Raw genomic sequence first — 27,630 nt, forward strand, 5'->3', positions numbered from 1 at the left:
TTTTTAAATGAAAAAAATATTAAAAACAAATAGAACATTTTTCAATTTTAAAATCTAAATTGTTTTTTTCAAGTAGAGAACAACAATCATTCACTTTGATATATAGACAATTTCCTGATTCACATAATTTTTATATTTATTTATATATATATATATTTTTTTTTTTCTGGCTTAATGAGAGCAGTGGGCTTCATGCTGCCCTGCAAGGCTTTAAACCTTGTTTTAATGGAGACAAAGCCATTCTAAAGCACAATACAAGGAGCTCATTTTGAGCCTGGATCCATATTTATTTTTGATTCTGTTCATGGTGGAGAATCCTGCTTCACAGCAGCAGGTTGAGCCCAACATCCTCTAAATGTGCAGGGTCATCTTAGAGCACGCCATTTCACTTTTCTGTCACCAGTTCACCACATTTCTTCCAGCAGTCCACACTTTCTCTGCTCTGTTTTTCTCATCATCTTCTCCTTCTTTCCCATCGCCCGGCTTGCCACAGGTTTGCCTGCTGTGTCTGAAAGTAGCAGCAGCAGCAACCCAGACTGACAGCAGCTCATTGGATAATTTTTTTTACGTGTAGACTGGTCCCCGGCGGTCCGGACGGCTTTACCATATTAACAGAAGAAGCGGCAAGTGAAGTTGGACACTGTTGTCAGACAACATGCAGTAATCTATAAATGTTTTAAATCCAGTTGGGTCCGGATCCGGACAGCGGTCCACTGAAAAGGGAAACTAACATCTCTACAGACCCCACACATCCTGCAAACAAGCTGCGCTGAATTCTATCTTCAGGTTGGCGCTAATTACCAAAACCACCCAAAACATAAGCTGTCTTCCCTCAGGCTCTCTATGATGAACAAAATTACACTTTACAGCCTGTTTCTAAGCAGCCTTACAGTCAGCTACTCCACTGTGAAACAAAAAAAGCCTGTTTGAATCATCTTTTTTTTTATATATATATATATACATAAATGACATAAACACACATGTACATACTGTTGCTTTTTTTCATTTTTTAATATTAATTATTTATACCACGTTTGTTCACAGTGAAGTCAAATTCCATGTCTGTGCACACATTTCTGAGCAATAAAGCTGATTTATTAGCGGTGTAGTTTAGTGTAATTTATTTAGGGCAGAGTATTAGTTTACAGAGGCGTAAATTATTAATGAGCAGACACATTATACCATGTGTGCATGAGAGATGAGAATTGGAACATAAGTGCTCAATAAAACACAGGTTTATATTTTAGCAATAAATTGTCCAAAACTTATTTTGGTGACATTTGTAATGAAGACAGCATCATTGCAACATTTATTTAACGATGAGTTTAAAAGAACTGCTAACTGCTTTGGTAGGCTATTGGAATTTTAGTAGAATGTAAATCTCAATATATGGTGATTAAAATCTTCCAACAAGGTCACAACATTTTCATATTCTTCAGTACTCTATGTTGTCCATGTCAGATATAATCTGAAAGCTTAAGAAGATAAAATAAAGGATTTTTCCTTAATTCTGTTGCTGCTGAATCTTCTTGTTGCTTCTCTGTTAAGTCATTCTGCATCAAAAATCTGATAAATGATAATATAATAGCTAAATTATAGTTTTTTTCATCCCTTATTAACATATATAAACAAGTCCAAACTCAGCCCACTCTGCAATCATCCCCCATTTAATATTTGTTAATTTTTATGCACTGGTAATATAGAATGAATATTAAAACATATAGTTTAATATCTAGGTATTCATAGTTTTTGGGCTATAAGCTAATTTCTTCGGATTGGTTACAACTGTATTTTGCATCCTTTGCTACTGTTAAAAGCTCTTAAAGCAGATGCAAACTTGCAGCTGCAGAATTAAGGAAAAAGGTCTATAACATATCAAGCAGATGCATATCCACTTTTAACGGCTCTGCTCAGTAATAATTTAGCAAGTGACAGGGATGTTGTGTTCAGCCTAATTTACCTCTTTGGAAAGGTCAGTAGATCTTTTACTCTTACTGTACCTTAATCATCACTTTTCAAGAATCCTGCTGTTGCTTCTTTCTTCATCCTCTTCGCCCTCTATTCCTCCCATCCTTTTCTCTTCTGACTCTATTGCTCATAAATGCTCCCCTTGTCCTTGTGGTCCTTCATAACACTGCCATACTGAAACCAACACTTAATACCAATCTTGTCCTCTTTGTCTGCCTTTTCTTTGCTTTCCAGCCATTCATCCCTGCCGCCTGTTCATTTTTCAGACTCAGCTGTCTGACTACCACTCTTACCTTATTTTCTATTCTCTTCACTTGTGTGCTTTGCCAGTTTCTCCTGTTCATCTTTTGCTCTTGAATGGCATGTCAAGCATGTCTGAAGTCTGTAATTCATTAAAGTCTGTAATCAACATAATGATTCGACAAAGTGGTGCAGGTGTGTGACATACGTTGGATGAAACAGGATTTTGGAAATACGTGACCTGCATGACTAAAAAGGCTGTTTTGAACAGTGTAGGCATACAGAGAGTGCTGCAAATTCAAACCTGCAGCTCACCCACGCACGTGCCTTCATTCACCAAAACAGTTGAACAGCACTTAGTGGTGCAGACAAATATGAAATGTATTCAATAGAAAGAGTTTCCAGCATAATCAATGCACAGGTGCACATTTAGACTCTGTGCATACCTAAAACAAACATCCCTCCACTACCTGCAGGCATCCGTGGTAGCAGTTTATTGTTCTTCCTCCTGCTCCGTCTTCTCCTCCCCAGGGTGCTTTCACCTCTGTGGTTGCTATGCTGCGAGGTGCTGGAGTGGGTGATGTAATCTCCACTAATACTTTTGCCATCCCCCAGCCCACCCTCCCAACCCACCACCCTTCTTGTTTCTCTCTCTGCACCCCAACTGCCTCCCTCCTCCATGAATCCATGATGTCATGTGAGGATCTGGCACGTAGGATCAATGAGTGCCCCCTAGTGGGACGCCATGCTCAATTATCTCTTTGTGCGAAAGGCGACGGTTCAAACACAGAGGAGGGGGTGTTGGGGTGCAGCTGTAATTGGAATAGCAAGGCCTGTAGTTTTGCAGTTTTCAAATCACACAGGGATTGATTTGACACTTTTTATATATGCAACTGTATTTGATCCGTGTTTCTGTAGATGTTTATCTATATATTAGTAAATGTGTGTGTGGTTTTATCATTTTGTGTGATGTTTGTGGGAAAGGCACAGTTCTGATCTCCAGACAGAGCAGTTAAAGGAAAGAAGTGTGTGAAACATTTGAATATTACGCTCAATGTTCCCTGTATAGTTGATAAGCTTTGACATTTCCACATAAGTGAATGCCCCATTTTCTGTTTGCTACCTCTGACTCATATAATGAGGTTTTGAATCCGAATTAATCTATTTCAGAAAAGCTTGCTCTTTTTGCTTCGTGCTGTAAACAATGCAGGCATCAGTCTTCTGTCCTTATTTTGAAGAAAATGAAAAGAGAAATAAAGCCACAGATGACTAATACATTAGACATATCCTGTCTCCAGTACAACAATAAAAAGGATGACGTCATGAGATAAAACGATAATGATTTTCAGAAACAACAAAGTTTCAAATCTTTTTAAGTATTGTGAAAGTCAGTGAAATCAGTGCTTTATGTTATGAATGGGTGAGGGAAATTATTGTAATGTGCAATCGTGATAATCTAAAAAGAAAAGGAGGCAGTGTGGAAGAAAGCAGAGACAAGTTATTCAGTGTACCATGTCCTCAGGTGTTCCATATTAATAATAAGTGCTGCATATGGGGAAATGCCCACCCTGGAGTCCTGCCAGGGTCCTAAAAGCATTTTACATTTCTTTCTAGAAAGAAATGCAAATGAGTAAACAATAACTAAACTTTTTATTTGACAACATGACTCGTTGCACAACCATGAATATAGAAATAATAATTACGCACAGATAATGTTTTTATCCTGACGAGTCTGAAAACATTTTGTTTAGGGGTAAACAGATTCTCATTACCTTTTTTCACTAAATAGTTGTAACAAAACCCACAAAGATGACCCACAGTTCTGTAAACTATCACTGCACATATAATTATAGATAAATCTGACAGTAAAGGTTAGCTTTCAAAATTCAAATTGATATCAAGTAAACTGAAAACGTACGGTTATTGGCATTTGATTAACTTTTTAATTTAGTTCTATTTTCAGGCATAGCTGCAGCTAAAGAGCCAATGCTCACCCAAAGCCACCTTGTTTGGGTAAACACAATTTTGTCTGAGTCGTCCACTTTGCATTTATTTATCACTATTTCTATGTTTCAGCTCTAAGTCATCAGCAAACCTGTAATCTCAGTATCACATAATTGAGGCAAAACATTGGTCTACTCATCATGTTAGTGTTAATGAATATTTATTTGTCTTATAACAGGAAACACATTTTTTTGCAAAATGAAGAGATAGATTTGATCAGTAATAATGTTTAAAAATCTTAATCAGTACTCTTTCTTCAAAAAATAAAGGTATTAAATTTATGTTCAGCCATTCTGACTTAAAACAAATCAGCAGCTCCTGTTAATTCACCAGTGCTTTCTTTTTTACCTGAAGAAATAATTCTTGTTTTAGGTAATTACTGAGGAAAATTGCTGAAAATTGTTTTATTTTTTTGATTTTTCTCCACCTCCCACTAAATCAGAGGAAATTTCATGTTTTGACTTCAGTGTTGTTTAGCAAATTGTTGGTGAAGAATGACTAAAAATGTGGTTTAAAAAAAAAAAACAATCACATGGTGGAGAAATTTTTTTTTTCCAATTTATTTCTGTTCATTGATTGCATTTGTGTTGTGCTTTTCTTGCAGCCTGGCCCAGGTATCGTATACTGCGGGCGCTGGACACCGGCCAGTACAATTTAGAGATCTCACACGCTCAACTCTCAGATGACTCGCTGTACGAGTGTCAGGCCACAGAGGCCGCCCTGCGATCCAGAAGAGCCAAGCTCAATGTACTTAGTAAGTAAAATGATTCTGCAAGGCCAAAGTTCAATTCATTCATATTTTTCTAAAACGTTTTTTTAAGTCAATCAATCAACAGTGGAGTAAGTGGAAGAATAGTCTATTAAATTCTTAGTTTGCATATTAACTGCATCGTTAGGATGGAGATTCTGTAAAAGACTCACAGTATTTTCATCCGGATCGAAGGATGTTAGCTGCCAGCTGCAAATGCATCCAACTAGAGGAGGACTCCTCATGCTGTGGATCCAGCACATCATTTTGTTTTTAATCGCCTCCATGAGGGGTGTTTGTTGCTGAGAGATAGCAAAAATATCAGGGTTCTCCAAAGCAAGAGTTTGTATCATTATCAACCCTTGAATCCTGAGCGCCCCCTTTCAAAGACGCTGGACCAATATATTTACACTATACATCCCAGTGATTCACGACCTGACTGACCCTTTCTTAAGGATTTATTCTAAAGCCTTACCTAGAGATTATCTAAAGATTACCCCCATAGAATGTAATCTATAAGTTATACTGTAGATGTAAAATAGTGTATGGTGGCCCTGAAGTGCAAAACATACTAATTCATCTTCAAGCAAAACTACAAATTAAAAAGACACAACATATTAAAAAAAAAACATTTTTATTCAGTTTATTTTAATGGCGGCAATTCACTACACACGTCATCTCAGGGCACTTTACATTTCAACCAGATCATATCGTCGAATGGATTCGAATTGAAGTTTTCTATCTAAGGAAAACCAGTTGATTACATCGACGCATTAGTTGTGTTTTTCAACAACATATGAAAAACACCACATTTAAAAAAATGCAACAAATCAAAGATCCCAATGACATTAATTTGAAACAAATGAAATAAAACAATACAATATATTCAGAAACTTAATGACATAACTTGAGACTAATACAAATAAAAAATACTAAATTTCGAGAAACACAGCAACATATTTAAAAACAAACCGGAAGTCATTTTGCCTTTTCTGTTCAAACCTTGAATATGGAAGTATAGGCAGAATGATTTCTGGATTAAAAGCCAAATAGTGCCGTCGTCATCAAGGTCTCACTGATATCTACCTCTTCCAATTAGGTCATGCCATTGTGATTCTGAATATGTTGCATTTCTGCATTTGTATTTGTTTCAATTTAATAGTCTTGTGCGTTTGAATATGCTGTTGTGTTTCTGTGTCACTGGTTTTGAACATAGCGCATTTGTTAATTTGTAGCTGTGTTTAAAAATGTGTTGATGTGGTTTGCTCTGATAAAATAGTATTTTTACTGTACAGAAACATCTTTCTTTCAGGGTTATAGGTTCAAGTATTCAATAGCTTCATTAGTTTGCAAAGACTGCTGAGCTCTGGGCTGGGTTCACTATTAAGAATATTTAAATATGATGTAAGGTAACAGTGACTGTTACAAAGCTCACCTCCTGAAACCTGCTGATGGTCTACTGTCTGCCATTGTGTCAGCGGCACTTGCAGAAAGAACCACACATATATTCTGAGCTCTCAGTTTTCAACAATCAAAGTTTATTTTTATTTAGTTGTAACTGGATTCTGCACAGAAACTTTTTTCTACTTTTGCCTGCATAGAAAGAGGAGCTGCAGAAGCTTCTTGTCTGTCTTTGCGTACACTCAGGTACACAGAGGCAGCTCAACTTGTAGGATAGGAAGCTCTGATTAGTGCAGCTGGTTCTAAAAAACGTCTACCTGTTACTGATTCCCTGGAAAAAGACAATGATATTTTAACAGAGACACAAAAGGATACTGGGGACAAAAAAAAAAAAGAAATTCCAGATTAGGTCAGAGCCTATTGCAGTTCATCCCTTCAAAATCCTAGCCGTCTCTTTTAATAATTCGCAGCCTGTGTTCCTGCAGCTGTAAATCATCCACACTGTTATTCAAGGAAAGAAGACTTAACAGGAAAAAGCAGTGAGGTATTTGTTATCTACTGGTCGGTTCACAGCTGTGCCTGGTTAACTGCTCGGCTCCTTAGTCTGTGACTCCAAACAACAGCATTCCATCCATCCTCAGTCAGTCGCCTTCCTCCTCCTTAGCTTAAAGTGATGCAGCTTTTCCTAAATTACTATTCTCATCTCTGCCAAAAAAACTGCATTGTGGATGAGTTTCCAAAGCAAGACAGCCACTGCAAATGGTGCAAAATAGAAATGTTCAATAAGTTTTAGTTGTGAAAGCTTTGCAGAACCATCATTCTCACTGTGAATTTTGGACAGAAGACAATCTCGACATGAAATTGGAAAAAGAAAGAGCAAGAAACACTCTCGTGAAGTATGTTCTTGTGAAAATTGTAGTCTCTTAGAAAGACGCCAAGTCAAGTCATGAATCACTGGGCTGTATTGTGTAATCCATGAGTCATAGTAGCTTATAGGCTGGCAAAAGATGACATCCTGCTCCGTAACCCTTCCCCATTGGCTTTTTCAACGCCCAGTTAGTCATTAAAAGCATGATAAATGTGTATGTGAATATCTTTCTCACTGATCTAACAAACCAGTTACAGTTGTTAAAATTATTCTGAAACCAAACTCATTTTATTGGCATCATTAGCAACAGAATAAATCTAAAAGGAAACAATTATGAATTAGAACAATGAAGCCTTGGCTATTAGTTCTCATATTTATTTTTTTTATCTTAAAAACCTAACAACAGTTTTTTGTTGTTATTTTTTTCTTTTTTAACACATTAGTACGAGCCTATTCTTCAGTTAAAAGCATCAACAATAAACCGGGACTCTGAAAATAGGGATTTGCATCATAGTATATTGTGTTGTCTGCTGAGAAATTATAAAGAAAGTTGCAAGTACACCATAAATTAAAGTGCAATTGTTTTTTTTTTTTTAAGTACGCTTTTTTTTTCAATATAGCTTATTAGGACCCTATCTTACTTCTTCAATTATTCTTTGGGTCGTAGAATGTTAAGTGTAGATAACTGCCCAACCATTATAAAAATGCACAAAACAGCCTATTATTCTTATAGGAATGCCAACAACTTGTGTTGTATTTATACCAAGTTCCCCTAGAATATAATGAGATATTAAATCAGAAGAAAGGTTAGAAGTCAGAAAGTTAGAATCTCCTGGGGAAAATGCATGACCTTTTGGACTTTGCAGAGGGTGACACTGCACTTTGCATTTGATTGGTTAAAAAAAAAAAATTCCAATACGTAAGTGTTAATTTTTTTTGTAAAGAAACTATACGAAGCTAAATTCCTTTGACCTATGGGGGAAACTGTAGTGTGTGCTCAGATGTGGCTGTTCTTTAAACCTGAGTGCCCTTGCATTAGAGTCAAGAGTATGGATTTGTGTGTCTGTCCTGCAGTCCCCCCTGAGGATCCGGTGGTGGAGGGAACGCCGGAGCTGCTGCTGATGGCTGGTACTGCATTCAACTTGACCTGCGTAACCCGCGGGGCCAAGCCTGCAGCTCACATTCAGTGGACCAAAAATGGCGTCCCTGTGGAGGGAGCACACCACTCAACGGTGACTCAAACACATCCACCCTCCTGCACACACACACCCTTAATGCATGAACATATAAACACCCAGACTTGCACAGGGGACACAACTTTGTAAATCAAGATCAAGGTTTATTGCACTGAAATATTCACAAATGGCAATCTGCTTTGAGACAATCTAAAACATAAAGGAATACTCACAGTCGGTAAAATCCAGATGAACCATCTTTAGATTTAGAAAGACAACTTTCTAAATGCAAACCAGGGACAAAATTTGTGCCTTTAAATCAGACATTTATCATATAACCATTTTTCTTGCTGCTGTGAGTGGGTTGATGAATAAGTGAAATGCATGATTTGCAGTTTAAACTAATGAAATAGGAGAATGCACCTTACATTTTTAAAAGGGGTCACATTTTAAATGAATAGGTAACATTCAGCATTCCCTCTCACTACCTATCTATCTTTAGTGTGAAGTATAACTTTGCTGTGTTTTCGCTTTGACCAAATAAGGTTCTCCCCAGCTGTTCAACACCTCTTCTGTTGCAACAATTATAACATCTATCTATCATCTAAAAGATGATTCCTAAAAATGTGCAAAAACAGCTTATTAAATCTTAATTTCTAAGCGATTACCACAAGTTTTAGCTTCATGGTTGAGATAATGCTGTAATATTGTCACATCTTACTGGAAGCAGAAAAGATGCAAATACGAGGGATATATGTACAAAGCTCTGCACAACCAGATTTTATTACAAAATAAGGGGTGCTTTGCACAGTTGGAAGGAATCATGCAGACAAAATACTGATTCCTGTCAACTTAATATACATCACCAATACTCCAGAGGCTCATGCATTTTTTTTCTTACCTCATCCTCTTCCTCGTCATTTGTGATATAAGCTTTTCTTTGACATCGCAATTACTTCCCAGATTGAAATCCCAACCTGCAAACTTCAAAGCTTCCCTGAGGTTCATATTATACAGACTAATTGCACAATTTTAGAGGTGTGTGCACATCTGTCCAGAACCACAGTCCCTTTTGTAATTTAAATTTGAGGGTCTGAGGATGACAACTCGTTCTTTGGAGGATGGGGCTGTGTGTATAGTTGCTGCATGGATTAGAGCTCACTGGTCGCTCTGCCAGTTTTTTGTTGGCACAATGAGGTTGGAGCCACTTTATATGGTCTCCAGGTCTCCCTCGAAAAAGAGATTTTATCTCAAGGGACTTCCTGGTAAAATAAAGGTTAAATAAAAAAATAAAATAGAATGAGGCAACTGAGGCCTCCACCTTCCGTTCTCGCATGACCAATCCCAGTTGGAGCTCCTTGCTTTTCAATGAAATAAAATATTCTTGTTTCAGAATTTAGTGCTCTTAACTTAGCCATATTTATTAGATTTTTGCCATAGTGTACCTGTAGGGTAACTATGGAGGACAAGAACAGGTTTCCTCTGATGTCACATTTAGGCTACATCTGTAATCCTGATGAAATTAGACTGGTTAAAGATAAGGCGTGCATTTTTTTTGTAGTCTTTTCCGTGAATTCTTGGGTAAATTAAATTCTATTTTATTAGAATAGTACTGCACAAAATTATTAAGTGTTCGGGGTTTTTTTTTTTCTCAAAAATGCAAAACAAAAAATAGAAGTAATCTGGGTAAACAGCAACTGCACATATACCAATAAAGGATGAAGTGTACATAAATCATGTGTAAATAGTGATTAATAAGAGATGTGCTTCATGCAGCTTCATTTGGAACCAACTTTATTTTTCTGCAGATGCATTGTTATGCAGCAGACAGAATTTTTCCAAAGTACAATTAAACCTGGAGAGACTAGCACACACAGAAGAAAGAAGCAATTAGAGAGATTTATTGATGGGTCTGACAGTTCTATGGGACTCGAAAACCGGCAGAAGACACGGAAGCTTCGACTAGTGATGAGTAGTTTGGAAAATCATTTGAGATTAGGATTAGATATGTTTTCCCCTTTGGATCCGGACACTGGTGGTGGATTGGAGACCAGAAGAGAAAGAAGCCAGAAGGAGATGGGGTGGAGGAGGATTGAAGTTCAGTTGAAGACCAGAATAGTCTGTAACTGAGAGCTTTAAGAAGAACCTTGCAGAGTGGTTGGCTGAAGAGGAATGAGGACTTGATGGTGATTGGCTGGCGCATGATGAGGTGCTTAATTGCAAATGAAGCTTGAATGAGTCTTCCTGTTTGAATTTCCCCCTAAATTTTATATAAAACCCATTACAGAAGAAACTTTGAATGGTAACCTGTCAATAACCTAACAGCTAACAGGTGTTTGAGATCAGCAAAAAACACAAAACAAAAAAATATACCATAAAATCTCAACTGATCTTCATTTGCCTCGTTTTAATATTTGATTAAATAGCCAATAGTATTTTTTTATTACAGAGCTGAGTGCGTCATAGATAACCCCAGGTCATAAACAGACGTAGACAAAGTAACAGCAGCTAAATTCATTTATTTTTTTTCAAAGCTGATTTGTTTCCAAGTACGAGTAAAAAAACACCCAGGGGTTTTAGAAAAAAAAATAATCTTTCTTCTTGGCATGTGATTGATTTTGTTCTTTCATCTCTAAAACATGAAAAACTTAGGAATTTAAGCAGTTTCCAGGCAACAAGAAAAAACTAATTGGTGGTCAAACATCAGTAAACAAGTCCACGATATCCTTCTCTGAATATTTTTTTTAAATACTGTATATCCAAAGGAATAATGAATTGAATAATGTTTTATCCGTCATTAACTGGGATTTGTCTAATAATTTATTATTGGGTACTGAATAGTACAAATTAGAAGTTGGGAGATGTAGGAGAGAAAATCAGGAGCATTGATTAATTAATTATTTGGTGATAAATATTTTACAGTTGCAGAGATTTAATCAGATGCACAAGATTAAAAGAGGACAAAAATCTATATTTTATTAATTGGTAATCTATTTAACATCAGGGATTGTTTTGTCCATCCTATCAATGTATTTATATAACACAAAGATTTATAAACATTTGATTTCCAGGAACCTTTATTCCCATTTAAGACTGGTCAGTTTTTTATAGTATTTTAACAAACACATCTAACAATCTAAATAAGGAGCTATAAATTGGATGGTCAAAAATTATTTGTGTATAATGAGTGGATGTGTTAAACCAACTTATTGTAGCAAAGTGTCATTTGTGACCCTAATGGCTGCAGAAATGTAAGCATATTAAAATTGCAGGTGCAACATGGTTTTAATATGTGAAAGATCCACTTCTAAAAGGAGAATGGAGGTAAAACAGATCAAATAAGCATGTTTTCAAATGTTCTTTTCAAAATGAGAAAATGAAATTGTTGGGGTTTTGTTTCTTTAGCTATTGTTGCAAAACAGAAATTAAAAACATAAAGAGATTCATTGTAAACAACTTGATTCAGCGGCTCCCTAATAGAAGATGCAGCGTACATGCTTGTAATAACATCAACATGATTCCAGTTGTACTGTAAAGACTTCAAAAAGGTTTAAGAGAGCATTAGTGCATAAATAGCACAGCGAACACTAAGAAACACAGCAGAGGACAGATTTGACCGACTGGAGACAGATATCAAGGAACAAGCAGCAAAAAGTTTGTGAGTGAGGCAGAGGTTCAGCAGCTTCTACAACCATCACTCCAACCATACGACCAAAGCAACCATGGAATAGATTTCAATCAAATCATATAGAAGAGAATTCCTAACATCTGTTAAAGGAAAGCTCTGTGTTTACACCTTGGAGCTTTCTCTCTCCGGTTCTTTTTTCTGAAAAGAGATCATTCACCACAGACTCTTTAAATAAAACTTCATAACTTATATGTTTTAAATAACCATGAGACATGACAACAGATTATGATAGAAATTGTAATCTTACTCAGATCAAAGAAGTTGCTTAGAGCTACAGAAGGCAGCTGCTTACCAGCCGGGCTCACCTCCTGGGAAGCGGTCCCAACAAACAGTTAAAGACGCATTTATACACCTCCAGTCTGGCACATCTTTACATCATATACCTTAGCAGATGAGTAGATATCCATGACTCCAGCCTTATCAAAATATTACACTTTGTTCCTAGCATTCTCAAATATTTGCCATGTACCTAATGAAGATTATAACTGTACATCCGGACAGAGGAACTGTCCTAATTATATAAACTACTGGGAATAAAATCAGTTCTGAAACGCAACAGCCAGGTAATATTAGGGTGTAATAAACTCATACATCATCTATAATAATTATCCTAACACATCTAACTGGGTTTGAGCTATTTTGCAACAAACGTTTGGCATTTTTTAGTTGTGCAAAGCTGGTTTGAGATGCACCAAAAAAGAAATACGACTGTAGCTACAATCATAAACATGGTTCTGCCCAGTCTGGACTCAGAGGAGCTGCATAAATGTATAATAAACATTTGTAACACAGTGTAAGAAGATAATTTCTTCAAATTGATTCAGATACAGGATTTATCTCAAAATACAGTATTATACAGTTTATATCAATTGAGCTAAAGTATTTTTTAAATATTTGGTATTTTTTATTAAGATCCTCATGAAGGTTGAGAGATCAGAATAATTATTACGAGATAATGAAATAATGAGCAGCTCTTCAGCAGCCACCTAATGTTTTATTCTAATGACTTTGAAACATGTTGCTTTTTTGAATAACTAAAAATATTTTAGTTCTTTTTTATTGTGCATGTAGGAGCATTGTTTTATGAGTAGGCATCTTATGTTCTGATCTTAAGTTGATGTATTTGATTAATGTAAGAGGAGCTGTTTCCAGAGACCAAAACATGGCATATCAGAAAACAAACATGTCTCTGTGGTTTTTCCATTTTATTTTATTTATCTTGTTGCTCAACTTTAGTTGGAGGTCATCTGAAATGTTTACTGCCTAAGGGGCTTTTAGAGCTCGTTTTGCCTCAGGCTGAGCGAAGATTATTCAGGTATAGAACATGCCAGCCATCTGTATAAATAAACATGAAGTAGATGTATAGTAAATGAAATAAAAGCATGAAAGAAATATTGAAGATTCAATCTTTATGAACTGTTTAACAGGTTTGCATGACTTACCTGCAGAGGTATATTTTCTTCATGTCGATAAAAGGGATGTGACATTTTATTCATAAAATAAAAAAATTAAGAAAATTCAAAGAGAAGTATGTAATACAGGGCAAATTATTTAAATCGCATCCATAGCACCAATATTACTTTCAAAAGTACTGTAAAGGGAAACCTAAGACAGACAGTTATTTCTACAAAATCTCTGGAAATTGCAAACAAAAACAAAGCTAAACTCAAAATAACTGGGTTTGGTAGTTTATACTGGCATGGAAAACAAGAGTAAGTGAATACAGGGGAAATGGAAACATTACCGTAGGCCTGGACTGCTTTTTAATAGCAGTTAATGGAAAGAAAAACAAAATGGGTAAACAACATTAAGGGTAGCAGTGCAGCTCCGTCCATGAAAGAGACAGTGCCAAAACCAGAAGTGCCGAATAAGGAGTACTTTGAGTGGGAAAGCAAACAAATAGGAACAAGCAGATAGAGTGGCAGCAAAACATTATTATCTGTGGCTCTCTTAAGGAAAACTGTTCAAATGCTTTGAACCATCAAAGGTAAAATTTATAGAGATAGAGTAAATAAAAACAGAATCCATGTTCTAACTTAAGTTAAAAAAGCTACATTTATATTTGATGTTTTCTTAATTAAGATGAATTAGTTAATTATAATGGATGGATGGATGGATGGATGGATGGATGGATGGATGGATGGATGGATGGATGGATGGATGGATGGATGGATGGTGGATGGATGGATGGATGGATGATGTAAGGATGGATGGATGATGGATGGATGGATGGATGGATGGATGGATGATGTAAGGATGGATGGATGATGGATAATGGATGGATGGATGGATGGATAGATGGATGGATGGTGGATGGATGGATGGATGATGTAAGGATGGATGGATGATGGATGGATGGATGGATGGATGGATGGATGGATGGATGGATGGATGGATGGATGGATGGATGGATGGATGATGTAAGGATGGATGGATTATGGATAATGGATGGATGGATGGATGGATGGATGGATGGATGGATGGATGGATGGATGGATGGATGGATGGATGGATAGATGGATGATGTAAGGATGGATGGATGATGGATGGATGGATTTGATGTTTTCTTAATTAAGATGAATTAGTTAATTATAATGGATGGATGGATGGATGGATGGATGGATGGATGGATGGATGGATGGATGGATGGATAGATGGATGATGTAAGGATGGATGGATGATGGATGGATGGATTTGATGTTTTCTTAATTAAGATGAATTAGTTAATTATAATGGATGGATGGATGGATGGATGGATGGATGATGGATGGATGATGTAAGGATGGATGGATGATGGATGGATGGATGGATGGATGGATTTGATGTTTTCTTAATTAAGATGAATTAGTTAATTATAATGGATGGATGGATGGATGGATGGATGGATGGATGGATGGATGATGGATGGATGGATGGATGGATGGATGGATGGATGGATGGATGGATGATGGATGGATGATGTAAGGATGGATGGATGATGGATGGATGGATGGATGGATGGATGGATGGATGATGGATGGATGATGTAAGGATGGATGGATGATGGATGGATGGATGGATGGATGGATGGATGATGGATGGATGGATGGATAATAGATGGATGGATGGATGGATGGATGGATGGATGGATGGATGATGGATGGATGGATAATGGATAGATGGATGGATGGATGGATGATGGATGGATGGATGGATGGATGGATGGATGGATGGATGGATAATGGATGGATGGATGGATGGATAATGGATGGATGCATGGATGGATAATGGATGGATGGATGATGTAAGGATGGATGGATGGATGGATGGATGGTGGATGGATGATGTAAGGATGGATGGATGATGGATGGATGGATGATGGATGGATGGATGGATGGATAATGGATGGATGGATGGATAATGGATGGATGGATGGATGGATGGATGGATGGTGGATGGATGGATGGATGATGTAAGGATGGATGGATGATGGATGGATGGATGGATGGGTAATGGATGGATGGATGGATGGATGGATAATGGATGGATGGAAGGATGGATGGATGGATGGATGGATGATGTAAGGATGGATGGATGATGGATGGATGGATGATGGATGGATGGATGGATGGATGGATAATGGATGGATGGATAATGGATGGATGGATGGATAATGGATGGATGGATGGATGGATGGATGATGTAAGGATGGATGGATGATATAAAGATGGATGGTGGATGGATGGATGATGTAAGGATGGATGGATGATGGATGATGGATGGATGGATTTGATGTTTTCTTAATTAAGATGAATTAGTTAATTATAATAAGTGGATGGATGGATGGATGGATGGATAATGGATGGATGGATGGATGGATGGATAATGGGGATGGATGGATGGATGGATAATGGATGGATGGAGGATGTAAGGATGGATGGATGGATGGATGGTGGATGGATGGATGGATGGATGGATGGATGGATGATGGATGGATGATGTATGGATGATGGATGGATGGATGATGGATGGATGGATGGATGGATGGATAATGGATGGATGGATGGATGGATAATGGATGGATGGATGGATGGATGGATAATGGATAGATGGATGGATAATGGATGGATGGATGGATGGATGGATAATGGATGGATGGATGGATGAATGGATAATGGATGGATGCATGGATGGATAATGGATGGATGGATGATGTAAGGATGGATGGATGATGTAAGGATGGATGGATGGTGGATGGATGGATGGATGATGTAAGGATGGATGGATGATGGATGGATGGATGGATGGATAATGGATGGATGGATGGATGGATGGATAATGGATGGATGGATGGATGGATAAATGGATGGATGGATGGTGGATGGATGGATGATGTAAGGATGGATAGATGATGGATGGATGGATGATGGATGGATGGATGGGTAATGGATGGATGGATGGATGGATGATGTAAGGATGGATGGATGATGTAAGGATGGATGGATGATGGATGGATGGATGATGGATGGATGGATGGATAATGGATGGATGGATGGATGGATGGATAATGGATGGATTGATGGATGGATGGATGGATGGATGGATGGATGGATGGATGATGTAAGGATGGATGGATGATGTAAGGATGGATGGTGGATGGATGGATGATGTAAGGATGGATGGATGATGGATGATGGATGGATGGATTTGATGTTTTCTTAATTAAGATGAATTAGTTAATTATAATAAATGGATGGATGGATGGATGGATGGATGGATGGATAATGGATGGATGGATGGATGGATGGATGGATAATGGATGGATGGATGGATGGATAATGGATGGATGGATGATGTAAGGATGGATGGATGATGTAAGGATGGATGGATGGATGGTGGATGGATGGATGATGTAAGGATGGATGGATGATGGATGATGGATGGATGGATTTGATGTTTTCTTAATTAAGATGAATTAGTTAATTATAATAAATGGATGGATGGATGGATGGATGGATGGATGGATGGATGGATGGATGGATAATGGATGGATGGATGGATGGATGGATGGATGGATGGATGGATGGATAAATGATGGATGGATGATGTAAGGATGGATGGATGATATAAGGATGGATGGATGGATGGTGGATGGATGGATGATGTAAGGATGGATGGATGGATGGTGGATTGATGGATGATGTAAGGATGGATGGATGATGGATGATGGATGGATGGATTTGATGTTTTCTTAATTAAGATGAATTAGTTAATTATAATAAATGGATGGATGGATGGATGGATGGATGGATGGATGGATGGATGATGGATGGATGGATGGATAATGGATGGATGGATGGATGGATGGATAAATGATGGATGGATGATGTAAGGATGGATGGATGATGTAAGGATGGATGGATGGATGGTGGATGGATGGATGATGTAAGGATTGATGGATTTGATGTTTTATTAATTAAGATGAATTAGTTAATTATAATGGATGGATGGATGATGTAAGGATGGATGGATGGATGGATAGATGGATGATGTAAGGATGGATGGATGATGGATGGATGGATTTGATGTTTTCTTAATTAAGATGAATTAGTTAATTATAATGGATGGATGGATGATGTAAGGATGGATGGATGGATAGATGGATGATGTAAGGATGGATGGATGGATGGATGGATTTGATGTTTTCTTAATTAAGATGAATTAGTTAATTATTATGGATGGATGGATGATGTATGGATGGATAGATGGATGATGTAAGGATGGATGGATGATGGATGATGGATGGATGGATGGATGGATGGATGGATGGATGGATGGATGGATGGATGGATGGATGGATGGATGGATGGATAGATGGATGATGTAAGGATGGATGGATGATGGATGGATGGATTTGATGTTTTCTTAATTAAGATGAATTAGTTAATTATAATGGATGGATGGATGGATGGATGGATGGATAGATGGATGATGTAAGGATGGATGGATGCATGGATGGATGGATGGATGATGTAAGGATGGATGGACGGATGGATGGATGGATGGATGGATGGATGATGTAAGGATAGATGGATGATGTAAGGCTGGATGGATGGATGCATGGATGGATGATAGATGGATGGATGATGTAAGGATAGATGGATGGATGTACGGACAATGGATGGATGATGTAAGGATGGATGGATGGATGGATGGACGATGGATGGATTATGTAAGGATGGATGGATGGATGGATGGATGAATGGATGGATGGATGGATGATGGATGGATGGACGATGGATGGATGGATGGATGGATGGCTGGATGGATGGATGGATGATATACAGATGGATGGATGGATGGATGGATGGATGGATGATGTACAGATGGGTGGATGATGTAAGGATGGATGGATGATGTAAGGATGGATGGTGGATGGATGGATGATGTAAGGATGGATGGATGATGGATGATGGATGGATGGATTTGATGTTTTCTTAATTAAGATGAATTAGTTAATCATAATAAATGGATGGATGGATGGATGGATGGATGGATGGATGGATGGATGGATGGATAATGGATGGATGGATGGATGGATGGATGGATAATGGATGGATGGATGGATGGATGGATGGATAATGGATGGATGGATGGATGGATAATGGATGGATGGATGATGTAAGGATGGATGGATGATGTAAGGATGGATGGATGGATGGTGGATGGATGGATGATGTAAGGATGGATGGATGATGGATGATGGATGGATGGATTTGATGTTTTCTTAATTAAGATGAATTTGTTAATTATAATAAATGGATGGATGGATGGATGGATGGATGGATGGATGGATGGATGGATGGATGGATGGATGGATGGATGGATAATGGATGGATGGATGGATGGATGGATGGATGGATGGATGGATGGATGGAATGTATAGATAATGGATGGATGGATGGATGGATGGATGGATGGATGGATAATGGATGGATGGATGGATGGATGGATGGATAATGGATGGATGGATGATGTAAGGATGGATGGATGATGTAAGGATGGATGGATGGATGGTGGATGGATGGATGATGTAAGGATGGATGGATTTGATGTTTTATTAATTAAGATGAATTAGTTAATTATAATGGATGGATGGATGATGTAAGGATGGATGGATGGATGGATAGATGGATGATGTAAGGATGGATGGATGATGGATGGATGGATTTGATGTTTTCTTAATTAAGATGAATTAGTTAATTATAATGGATGGATGGATGATGTAAGGATGGATGGATGGATAGATGGATGATGTAAGGATGGATGGATGGATGGATGGATGGATGGATGGATGGATGGATGGATGGATGGATGGATGGATGGATGGATGATGTACAGATGGATGGATGATGTAAGGATGGATGGATGATGTAAGGATGGATGGTGGATGGATGGATGATGTAAGGATGGATGGATGATGGATGATGGATGGATGGATTTGATGTTTTCTTAATTAAGATGAATTAGTTAATCATAATAAATGGATGGATGGATGGATGGATGGATGGATGGATAATGGATGGATGGATGGATGGATGGATGGATGGATGGATAATGGATGGATGGATGGATGGATGGATGGATAATGGATGGATGGATGGATGGATAATGGATGGATGGATGATGTAAGGATGGATGGATGATGTAAGGATGGATGGATGGATGGTGGATGGATGGATGATGTAAGGATGGATGGATGATGGATGATGGATGGATGGATTTGATGTTTTCTTAATTAAGATGAATTTGTTAATTATAATAAATGGATGGATGGATGGATGGATGGATGGATGGATGGATGGATGGATGGATGGATGGATAATGGATGGATGGATGGATGGATGGATGGATGGATGGATGGATGGATGGATAGATAATGGATGGATGGATGGATGGATGGATGGATAATGGATGGATGGATGGATGGATAATGGATGGATGGATGATGTAAGGATGGATGGATGATGTAAGGATGGATGGATGGATGGTGGATGGATGGATGATGTAAGGATGGATGGATTTGATGTTTTATTAATTAAGATGAATTAGTTAATTATAATGGATGGATGGATGATGTAAGGATGGATGGATGGATGGATAGATGGATGATGTAAGGATGGATGGATGATGGATGGATGGATTTGATGTTTTCTTAATTAAGATGAATTAGTTAATTATAATGGATGGATGGATGATGTAAGGATGGATGGATGGATAGATGGATGATGTAAGGATGGATGGATGGATGGATGGATGGATTTGATGTTTTCTTAATTAAGATGAATTTGTTAATTATAATAAATGGATGGATGGATGGATGGATGGATGGATGGATGGATGGATGGATGGATGGATGGATGGATGGATGGATAATGGATGGATGGATGGATGGATGGATGGATGGATGGATGGATGGATGGATGGATGGATAGATAATGGATGGATGGATGGATGGATGGATGGATGGATAATGGATGGATGGATGGATGGATGGATAATGGATGGATGGATGATGTAAGGATGGATGGATGATGTAAGGATGGATGGATGGATGGTGGATGGATGGATGATGTAAGGATGGATGGATTTGATGTTTTATTAATTAAGATGAATTAGTTAATTATAATGGATGGATGGATGATGTAAGGATGGATGGATGGATGGATGGATGGATGGATGGATGGATAGATGGATGATGTAAGGATGGATGGATGATGGATGGATGGATTTGATGTTTTCTTAATTAAGATGAATTAGTTAATTATAATGGATGGATGGATGATGTAAGGATGGATGGATGGATAGATGGATGATGTAAGGATGGATGGATGGATGGATTTGATGTTTTCTTAATTAAGATGAATTAGTTAATTATAATGGATGGATGGATGATGTAAGGATGGATGGATGATGGATGGATGGATGGATGGATGGATAGATGGATGATGTAAGGATGGATGGATGATGGATGGATGGATTTGATGTTTTCTTAATTAAGATGAATTAGTTAATTATAATGGATGGATGGATGGATGGATGGATGGATGGATGGAAGATGTAAGGATAGATGGATGATGTAAGGATGGATGGATGCATGGATGGATGGATGGATGATGTAAGGATGGACGGATGGATGGATGGATGGATGGATGGATGGATGGATGGATGGATGATGTAAGGATAGATGGATGATGTAAGGATGGATGGATGGATGGATGCATGGATGGATGATAGATGGATGGATGATGTAAGGATAGATGGATGGATGGATGGACAATGGATGGATGATGTAAGGATGGATGGATGGATGGATGGATGGATGGATGGATGGATGGATGGATGGATGATGTAAGGATAGATGGATGATGTAAGGATGGATGGATGGATGGATGCATGGATGGATGATAGATGGATGGATGATGTAAGGATAGATGGATGGATGGATGGACAATGGATGGATGATGTAAGGATGGATGGATGGATGGATGGATGGATGGATGATGTACAGATGGATGGATGGATGGACGATGGATGGATGATGTAAGGATGGATGGATGGATGGATGGATGGCTGGATGGATGGATGGATGGATGGATGGATGGATGGATGGATGGATGATGTACAGATGGATGGATGGATGGATGGATGGATGATGTACAGATGGGTGGATAATGGATGGATGGATGGATGGATGGATGGATGATGTACAGATGGGTGGATGATGGATTGATGGATGGATGGATGGATGATGTAAGGATGGATGGATGGATGGATGAAGTACAGATGGATGGATGGATGGATGGATGGATGGATCGACATAATTTAGATATTTTTGGCTAAACTGTAATGTTTGCACTGAAACAAACTGTTCAAAAAATTATTTAAACATGCATTTAAACTTAAATAACCATGTTTTATAGTTGTCTCAAGAGGTAAACACTTTGAAATATTTATAACCAAATAACTAGCTATTTTTCTAAATGGTTAATATATTTGCACACAAAAAAAAGTGAATCCCTTTATTCTCCCACATAGGGGAAATTCACTCTCTGCATTTTAACCCATCCCCTTTTTAAGCAGTGGGCTGCCATTGTGTGGCGCCTGGGCAGCACTGTGCGGTTAAGGGTTTAGCTCAGGAGTGGAGGCTGTGGGGATCCAAGCGGATACTTGCCACCTTCTCATAGCCCAAGCACACTGCTCTAACCCACCAGGCCAACACTCCCAATGCTAAATAATTGTATGGAGTTAATATAAAAGAGAAATCTGCTACTTTAACAAGTAGTCAATTTAATGCACTTTGATCCGTTGAGGTAAAAGACCAAAGCCATGCCAAACACTTGTTGATCTGCACACTTGTAACTTGCTTGTAATACAACTTGAAAGATAAAAAAGATCCAAGGAGTGTTTATTAACCCTATAAAGTTCAAACCACCTCCCAAACACTCACAGACACTCTTATAAAAAAAAAAACCAAGGAGCTGAGCTGGTTGACACCTTGTTTGCAGTCATATTCTGCACTCTTCCCCCCACTGTTAGGCTCCACAGGATCCTGTTCTCTCTCCCACTCATGAAATCGTGCCTGCAAGCCTCACGCTCCCATATGCTCGCTCATGTTTTATTATGCACACAGAATCAGCATCAAACACTCACACATTCAAACACAGATGTTTTTACATCTCTCTGAGCCAGTTTTATCCCCTTTCAAAGAACACATGTGGTCATGTTTATTTCATACTGCTCCTGTGTTACAATGTTACTGACCACTCAGTTATATTACACACAGTCACCTACCGACTTGACAGGTTCAGGAGCTGCATTTACAAAGATGCTGCCTCCTTGTTTCATTAAAAAGTGATCAATTTGGGCCAGAAGATTTTTTTTTCTTACTTTCCAAAATTATAACACAGACTACTGTATGTATTTTATCTTTTTAAGTGTAATTTGTTGTATTTGCCTTATATTGCCCTTGACTTTTCTGCTATTTTTATCGTGGCTTTCCCATTTTTTTCAAATTATTTTGTAAGCTTCTCCAACGGTGTTCTTTTTTTTTTTTTTTCTTACCTTTCTGACTGTTTCTCGGCAAACAGGAGGTACTGCCAGACAGGAAGAGAGTGACGACCAGGAGCTATCTCCCCATCACTCCAGTTGACACCGACAGCGGCAGCAATTTCACTTGTGTGGCCAGCAATCCAGCGGTGCCAATGGGCAAAAGAGCCACTGTCACTCTCAACATCCACCGTAGGTTACTGCTCTCCTCTATGAGATTGCCAAGTCAGTTTTTGCATTTTGCTTTACTTTGGTTGAGCTTACCATTTTGAACTTATTTGTAAATTATTTAGCTCACAACGTAAAAAGAGACCTTGAATCGCCACTCAGCCTTATGCTATAAAAACGTAATAATCTTTTTGATTAATTTGATAAAGAATACAGTAAGAACATATCTAATTAATTGAAATCTGAAACTTGAAATTCTGTATGTATTTTTAAATTGTTCTTTCAAAAAACTATGTTATTTTTGTAAATGATCCTGAAATCATCTTTTCACTCTAAAATTATTTTTTTATTAGATTAGCATGACGTCTCTGTGAATAGGCTACATATAACCAATCATTTAGTTTATACTTATTTTAGTTATTGGGTTAATAGAAAATGTTTTGTCTTTATAAACCAGATTAGATCAAATTATTGAAAACCCAAACAATGAGTTCTATATTTAAGGTTATACTAAATGTATACTTTTAAATATATGTTTAAAGTTAATAAATTGTCGATGACTTGTTCACATTTTTTTAGGATATAAATGCTGCACAAAATAACACAGAGACTCATTCCACATAGCCACAATGCACTGGGCTGGAGGAAGAGGAAAGTTTATGTTGCCTCTCAGCACAGTCAGCAACATCATAAGGGCAGTAAAGCTGCAACTGAGAGACTCTTACGGATTCAAAACAATAAAGCAGCTAGATGCTATCTGAATGACAGGTTGTTTGAAACTGATGCCAGAAAAAAAAGCACTTTCTGCCCTACAATCAAAAACTTAAGCATTTGGATTATGGAGTAAATTCTACTGGGACTTCAACACGAGCTATGAGATTTTGTCAGATGAGACTAAGACTGAGTTGGCAACAAACGTTTATGCTGGTCTGCTGTAGAAAATCTCCAAACACTTACTGCGCTGAAGTATCTGTAATGACATGGGTCTTCTTCTCTGTCTTTCAGCAGGATAATGATTAAAAAGCATATGGCCAAATTAACATTTTAATACATACATAATCAACCTTCTTCCATCTAGGGTGAGTCGGAAAGAGGAGATGAGCCATTTGTACACTACTAACTGGAAATTTAAGACCAGTTTAAGATTTTGCATTTTGTACTGTCAGGTCTTAAGAAGGTTCTAAGTCAAGCTTCAAAACAAAAAAGAAGAAATGGGAACAAGAGACCAAAAGTTCTGTGCAGGAAATTAATTGAAAACAACAAATTAACTCAAATAATCTGTTCATCAGCTGATCAAATGTTTAAGACCACAGTCTTTAAAAGCCAAAATATGTGCAAAGATTAAGATTCACTGTAATTTCCTGTCAAGTAATCCCACTGTAAAGATCTCCTGATGGCAGAGGCAACAAAACTTACTGTCTTAAAGGAAAAGTCCGGTCAGTGTGGAAAGAACAATGGATCATTATTTATACCTAAAACTAACATGTTCACAGTGATTTAATCAATTTAGCGTTAATTAGTAAATAAAATGAAAACAATAATTTTCGTCACTGAATCACTGAGTCCGGGAGCAGCCATCTTTGCCCAAATATAGTAACACCTCCCTCCTGACATCTTCCAGCAGTGACGTCACGGTGCAGTAAGCCTAGCGCCATTCTCCCCGCTTTACAAGCAAAACCAGTTGGAACTATTAGACACGTCTGCAATCAACAACAATTATTAAAGATTTCCAGAGGACTTCACTATTGAAATTCATCAGTGCTATAGTTAAAATGACAATGCCCACGTACATGGCAGTTGGATGTTGTAATACATCGGGTAAAAGTGAAAAATTCATGATATTTAATGACCTTCCATGGAAGGTTACTGCTTTCCTGGTTATTGGATTGCCAACTTGAAGAGGGAGGATTTGCCATTGAACTTCTGGCCAGAGAAAAAACATGTAATATGTAGCCATCATTTAAAAGAGGAATGTTTTCAAGATGACTTGGATAATTACATCATCTACCCATCTGTACTCCATCCATCCATCCATCCATCCATCCATCCATCATAAATAAATCTTAATCTTTTTCTCTGCAGATCCTCCTACAGTGACCTTGTCCATCGAACCTCGCTCTGTCCTGGAGGGAGAAAGAGTCACCTTCACCTGCCAGGCCACAGCCAATCCACCCATTATGGGCTACAGGTTTGATAGATGACAATTCTCATGCTTATATGCACTACTAAACAACAATTTATGTGATTATCCCGCGGAAAAACTAAAGTCTGATTATGTAACTGACCTAGTATTCAAACCTCTTAAAAAATTTATTTGATTGACTGTCATCAAGCAGTGAATGCAACTTTACATTTTTAAGTTTGGAACAGTTAAGCCAACTCAGTAACTATACACGAGGGAAGCAAGTCAAAATTCCAAAGGGATGGAGCCCTTCGTCTGTTTCAATTAGCATGTTTTCAAAACAAAAACAAGGCTTTGTTGGGCTACTGTGTAAAACCTCGACCTCAATGCTATTTCTGACATTTTGAATTGAAAAAGCTTCTTGCATGGGAAGTAAAACTTCTTTAAACCTGGAAACAAAGTCTAGTGGATTGTTTTTAATTTTCCTTTTTTTGGAACAGTCAGTTATCTTTGTATCTGTTTCATGTTATCCTATTTTTTAAATGTAGGCAGAGTGGTCTGCTGTTTGATATCTTTTAATCTACTTTGTTTTATCAGACAGGTTCTCTTTAAGTGGCTTTTTTGATTCTACAGGTGAGCCAGTGTGGATAAGAAAATTTCTTTACATGGGACCACGTTGGTGTGGATAGTATATTCCTTCAATAAATTAATCCTCATTTGTAAACAGCATTGTTCAATTAATAAAAGTTGTCTGCTGAGTAAATTACAAACCGGAAATATGTGTAAGGAGAAAATATGCCACTTAAAATGTAAGACTCTCTTCCATACATTGTGGCCTTAAGGTCTAAGTTTAACTCATAATGTATCTGTGTTTGGCTGTAATTGTAGCTCAAGATGTGAGGAAGGGTTTGATCTTGGTGGGCCTGCAGTGCAACATTAGCAGCCCGATCAGATGATCAATGCCAATGGGCTTTCTTTCATCTGCTCGTCTGTGGAGCGGCTCCTGAATCTTAATACTGCTTAGAGAACAAAATTTGCGAAAGTATTGAACATTTTGTGTAGTCAAACAGAGACTTTTATCGTAAGCGACATCTGTGAAGCACTGAAGGTGCAAAAAAAAGGCTGAGGTCTGAAAGTTTATCAGAGAGGGTCCTGATATGGGAAGACTGCCAGGTACTTAGGCGCAGAGCCTACTGAATGTGCATTAAAATGTCATTCTGTGGAGAATGTGCAATATGGTGATATGATTTTCAGCTAGATATTTGGCAAGCAACCATACGGATAACAAGAATTATTCTAATTTATTACAGATTTTCCCCTGAGCACCGGAATCATCTTCATGGAGAACATAAAAAAATCCCACATTTGTATCTCTACACAGGCAAGATTGGCTTTTGAAATGTGAAAGGGTGTTGTGGTTTTCCTCTTTCAGGTGGGCTAAAGGTGGTGTGCTGCTGGAGGGGGCCAGGGAGAGCGTATTTGTCACCACGGCTGATCATTCATTCTTCACCGAGCCCGTGTCGTGTCAAGTGTTTAACGCAGTGGGGAGCACCAACGTCAGCATTCTCGTGGATGTGCACTGTGAGTCAATTGCGAACAGTTGTTTGCTGTGAAGAACAATAAAGATGTGTTTCACCTATACGACATCAAGTCACATTGGAGTCCAACATCAATAAATAACGAGTTGCGGACTAACCACATGACTTTTGAAGTCATCAACTTGGTTATTCTTACTGCATTTAATTTGTCTCTTCGATAAAGAAATACCATAAACCAAATATGGAAGTTTAGGTTTAACTCCTATAGAGTTCAATTTAACACTTTTAAAGCATCCATATTGTTTCACACAAGATTGAGCTAGAACAACATCTTTTAAAGTGTTAAAAAGGGACAACATTCCTAAAAGATGAGTATCAACAGTTATCAGTATTTTATTTTTCTAACACTAGTAAACATTCACCCATTCGTATACACATTCACACACTGATGGTGGAGAGCTACATTTTAGCCACAGCTGCACTGGGGATCACTGACAGAAGTAAGGCTGCCGTACACTAGCGCCATCAGACCCTCTGACCACAATCAGTAGACAATGCAGGTTAGTTTTGTCACCCAAGTACAGTAAAAAATGGTTAAGATGGATAGAGATTGGATTTAAAC

General features: G+C 37.9%; 1 protein-coding gene across 2 annotated transcripts in view; it reads left to right on the plus strand.

Moving 5' to 3' along the window:
• The window catches only part of kirrel1b (kirre like nephrin family adhesion molecule 1b), a 149,263-nt gene that overhangs the window by 90,043 nt on the left and 31,590 nt on the right, over positions 1-27,630 (plus strand). For both annotated transcript variants that reach the window (XM_038279304.1, XM_038279296.1), the window contains 5 exons: positions 4,817-4,966; positions 8,304-8,461; positions 23,222-23,372; positions 25,431-25,536; positions 26,903-27,051. In XM_038279304.1, the coding sequence (XP_038135232.1) occupies positions 4,817-4,966; positions 8,304-8,461; positions 23,222-23,372; positions 25,431-25,536; positions 26,903-27,051 (714 nt within the window). The remainder of the gene's footprint in view (positions 1-4,816; positions 4,967-8,303; positions 8,462-23,221; positions 23,373-25,430; positions 25,537-26,902; positions 27,052-27,630) is intronic.

The sequence above is a fragment of the Cyprinodon tularosa genome, unplaced genomic scaffold (genome assembly GCF_016077235.1).
Source record: "Cyprinodon tularosa strain WSP-4 unplaced genomic scaffold, ASM1607723v1 ctg102, whole genome shotgun sequence".
Taxonomy (NCBI): domain Eukaryota; kingdom Metazoa; phylum Chordata; class Actinopteri; order Cyprinodontiformes; family Cyprinodontidae; genus Cyprinodon; species Cyprinodon tularosa.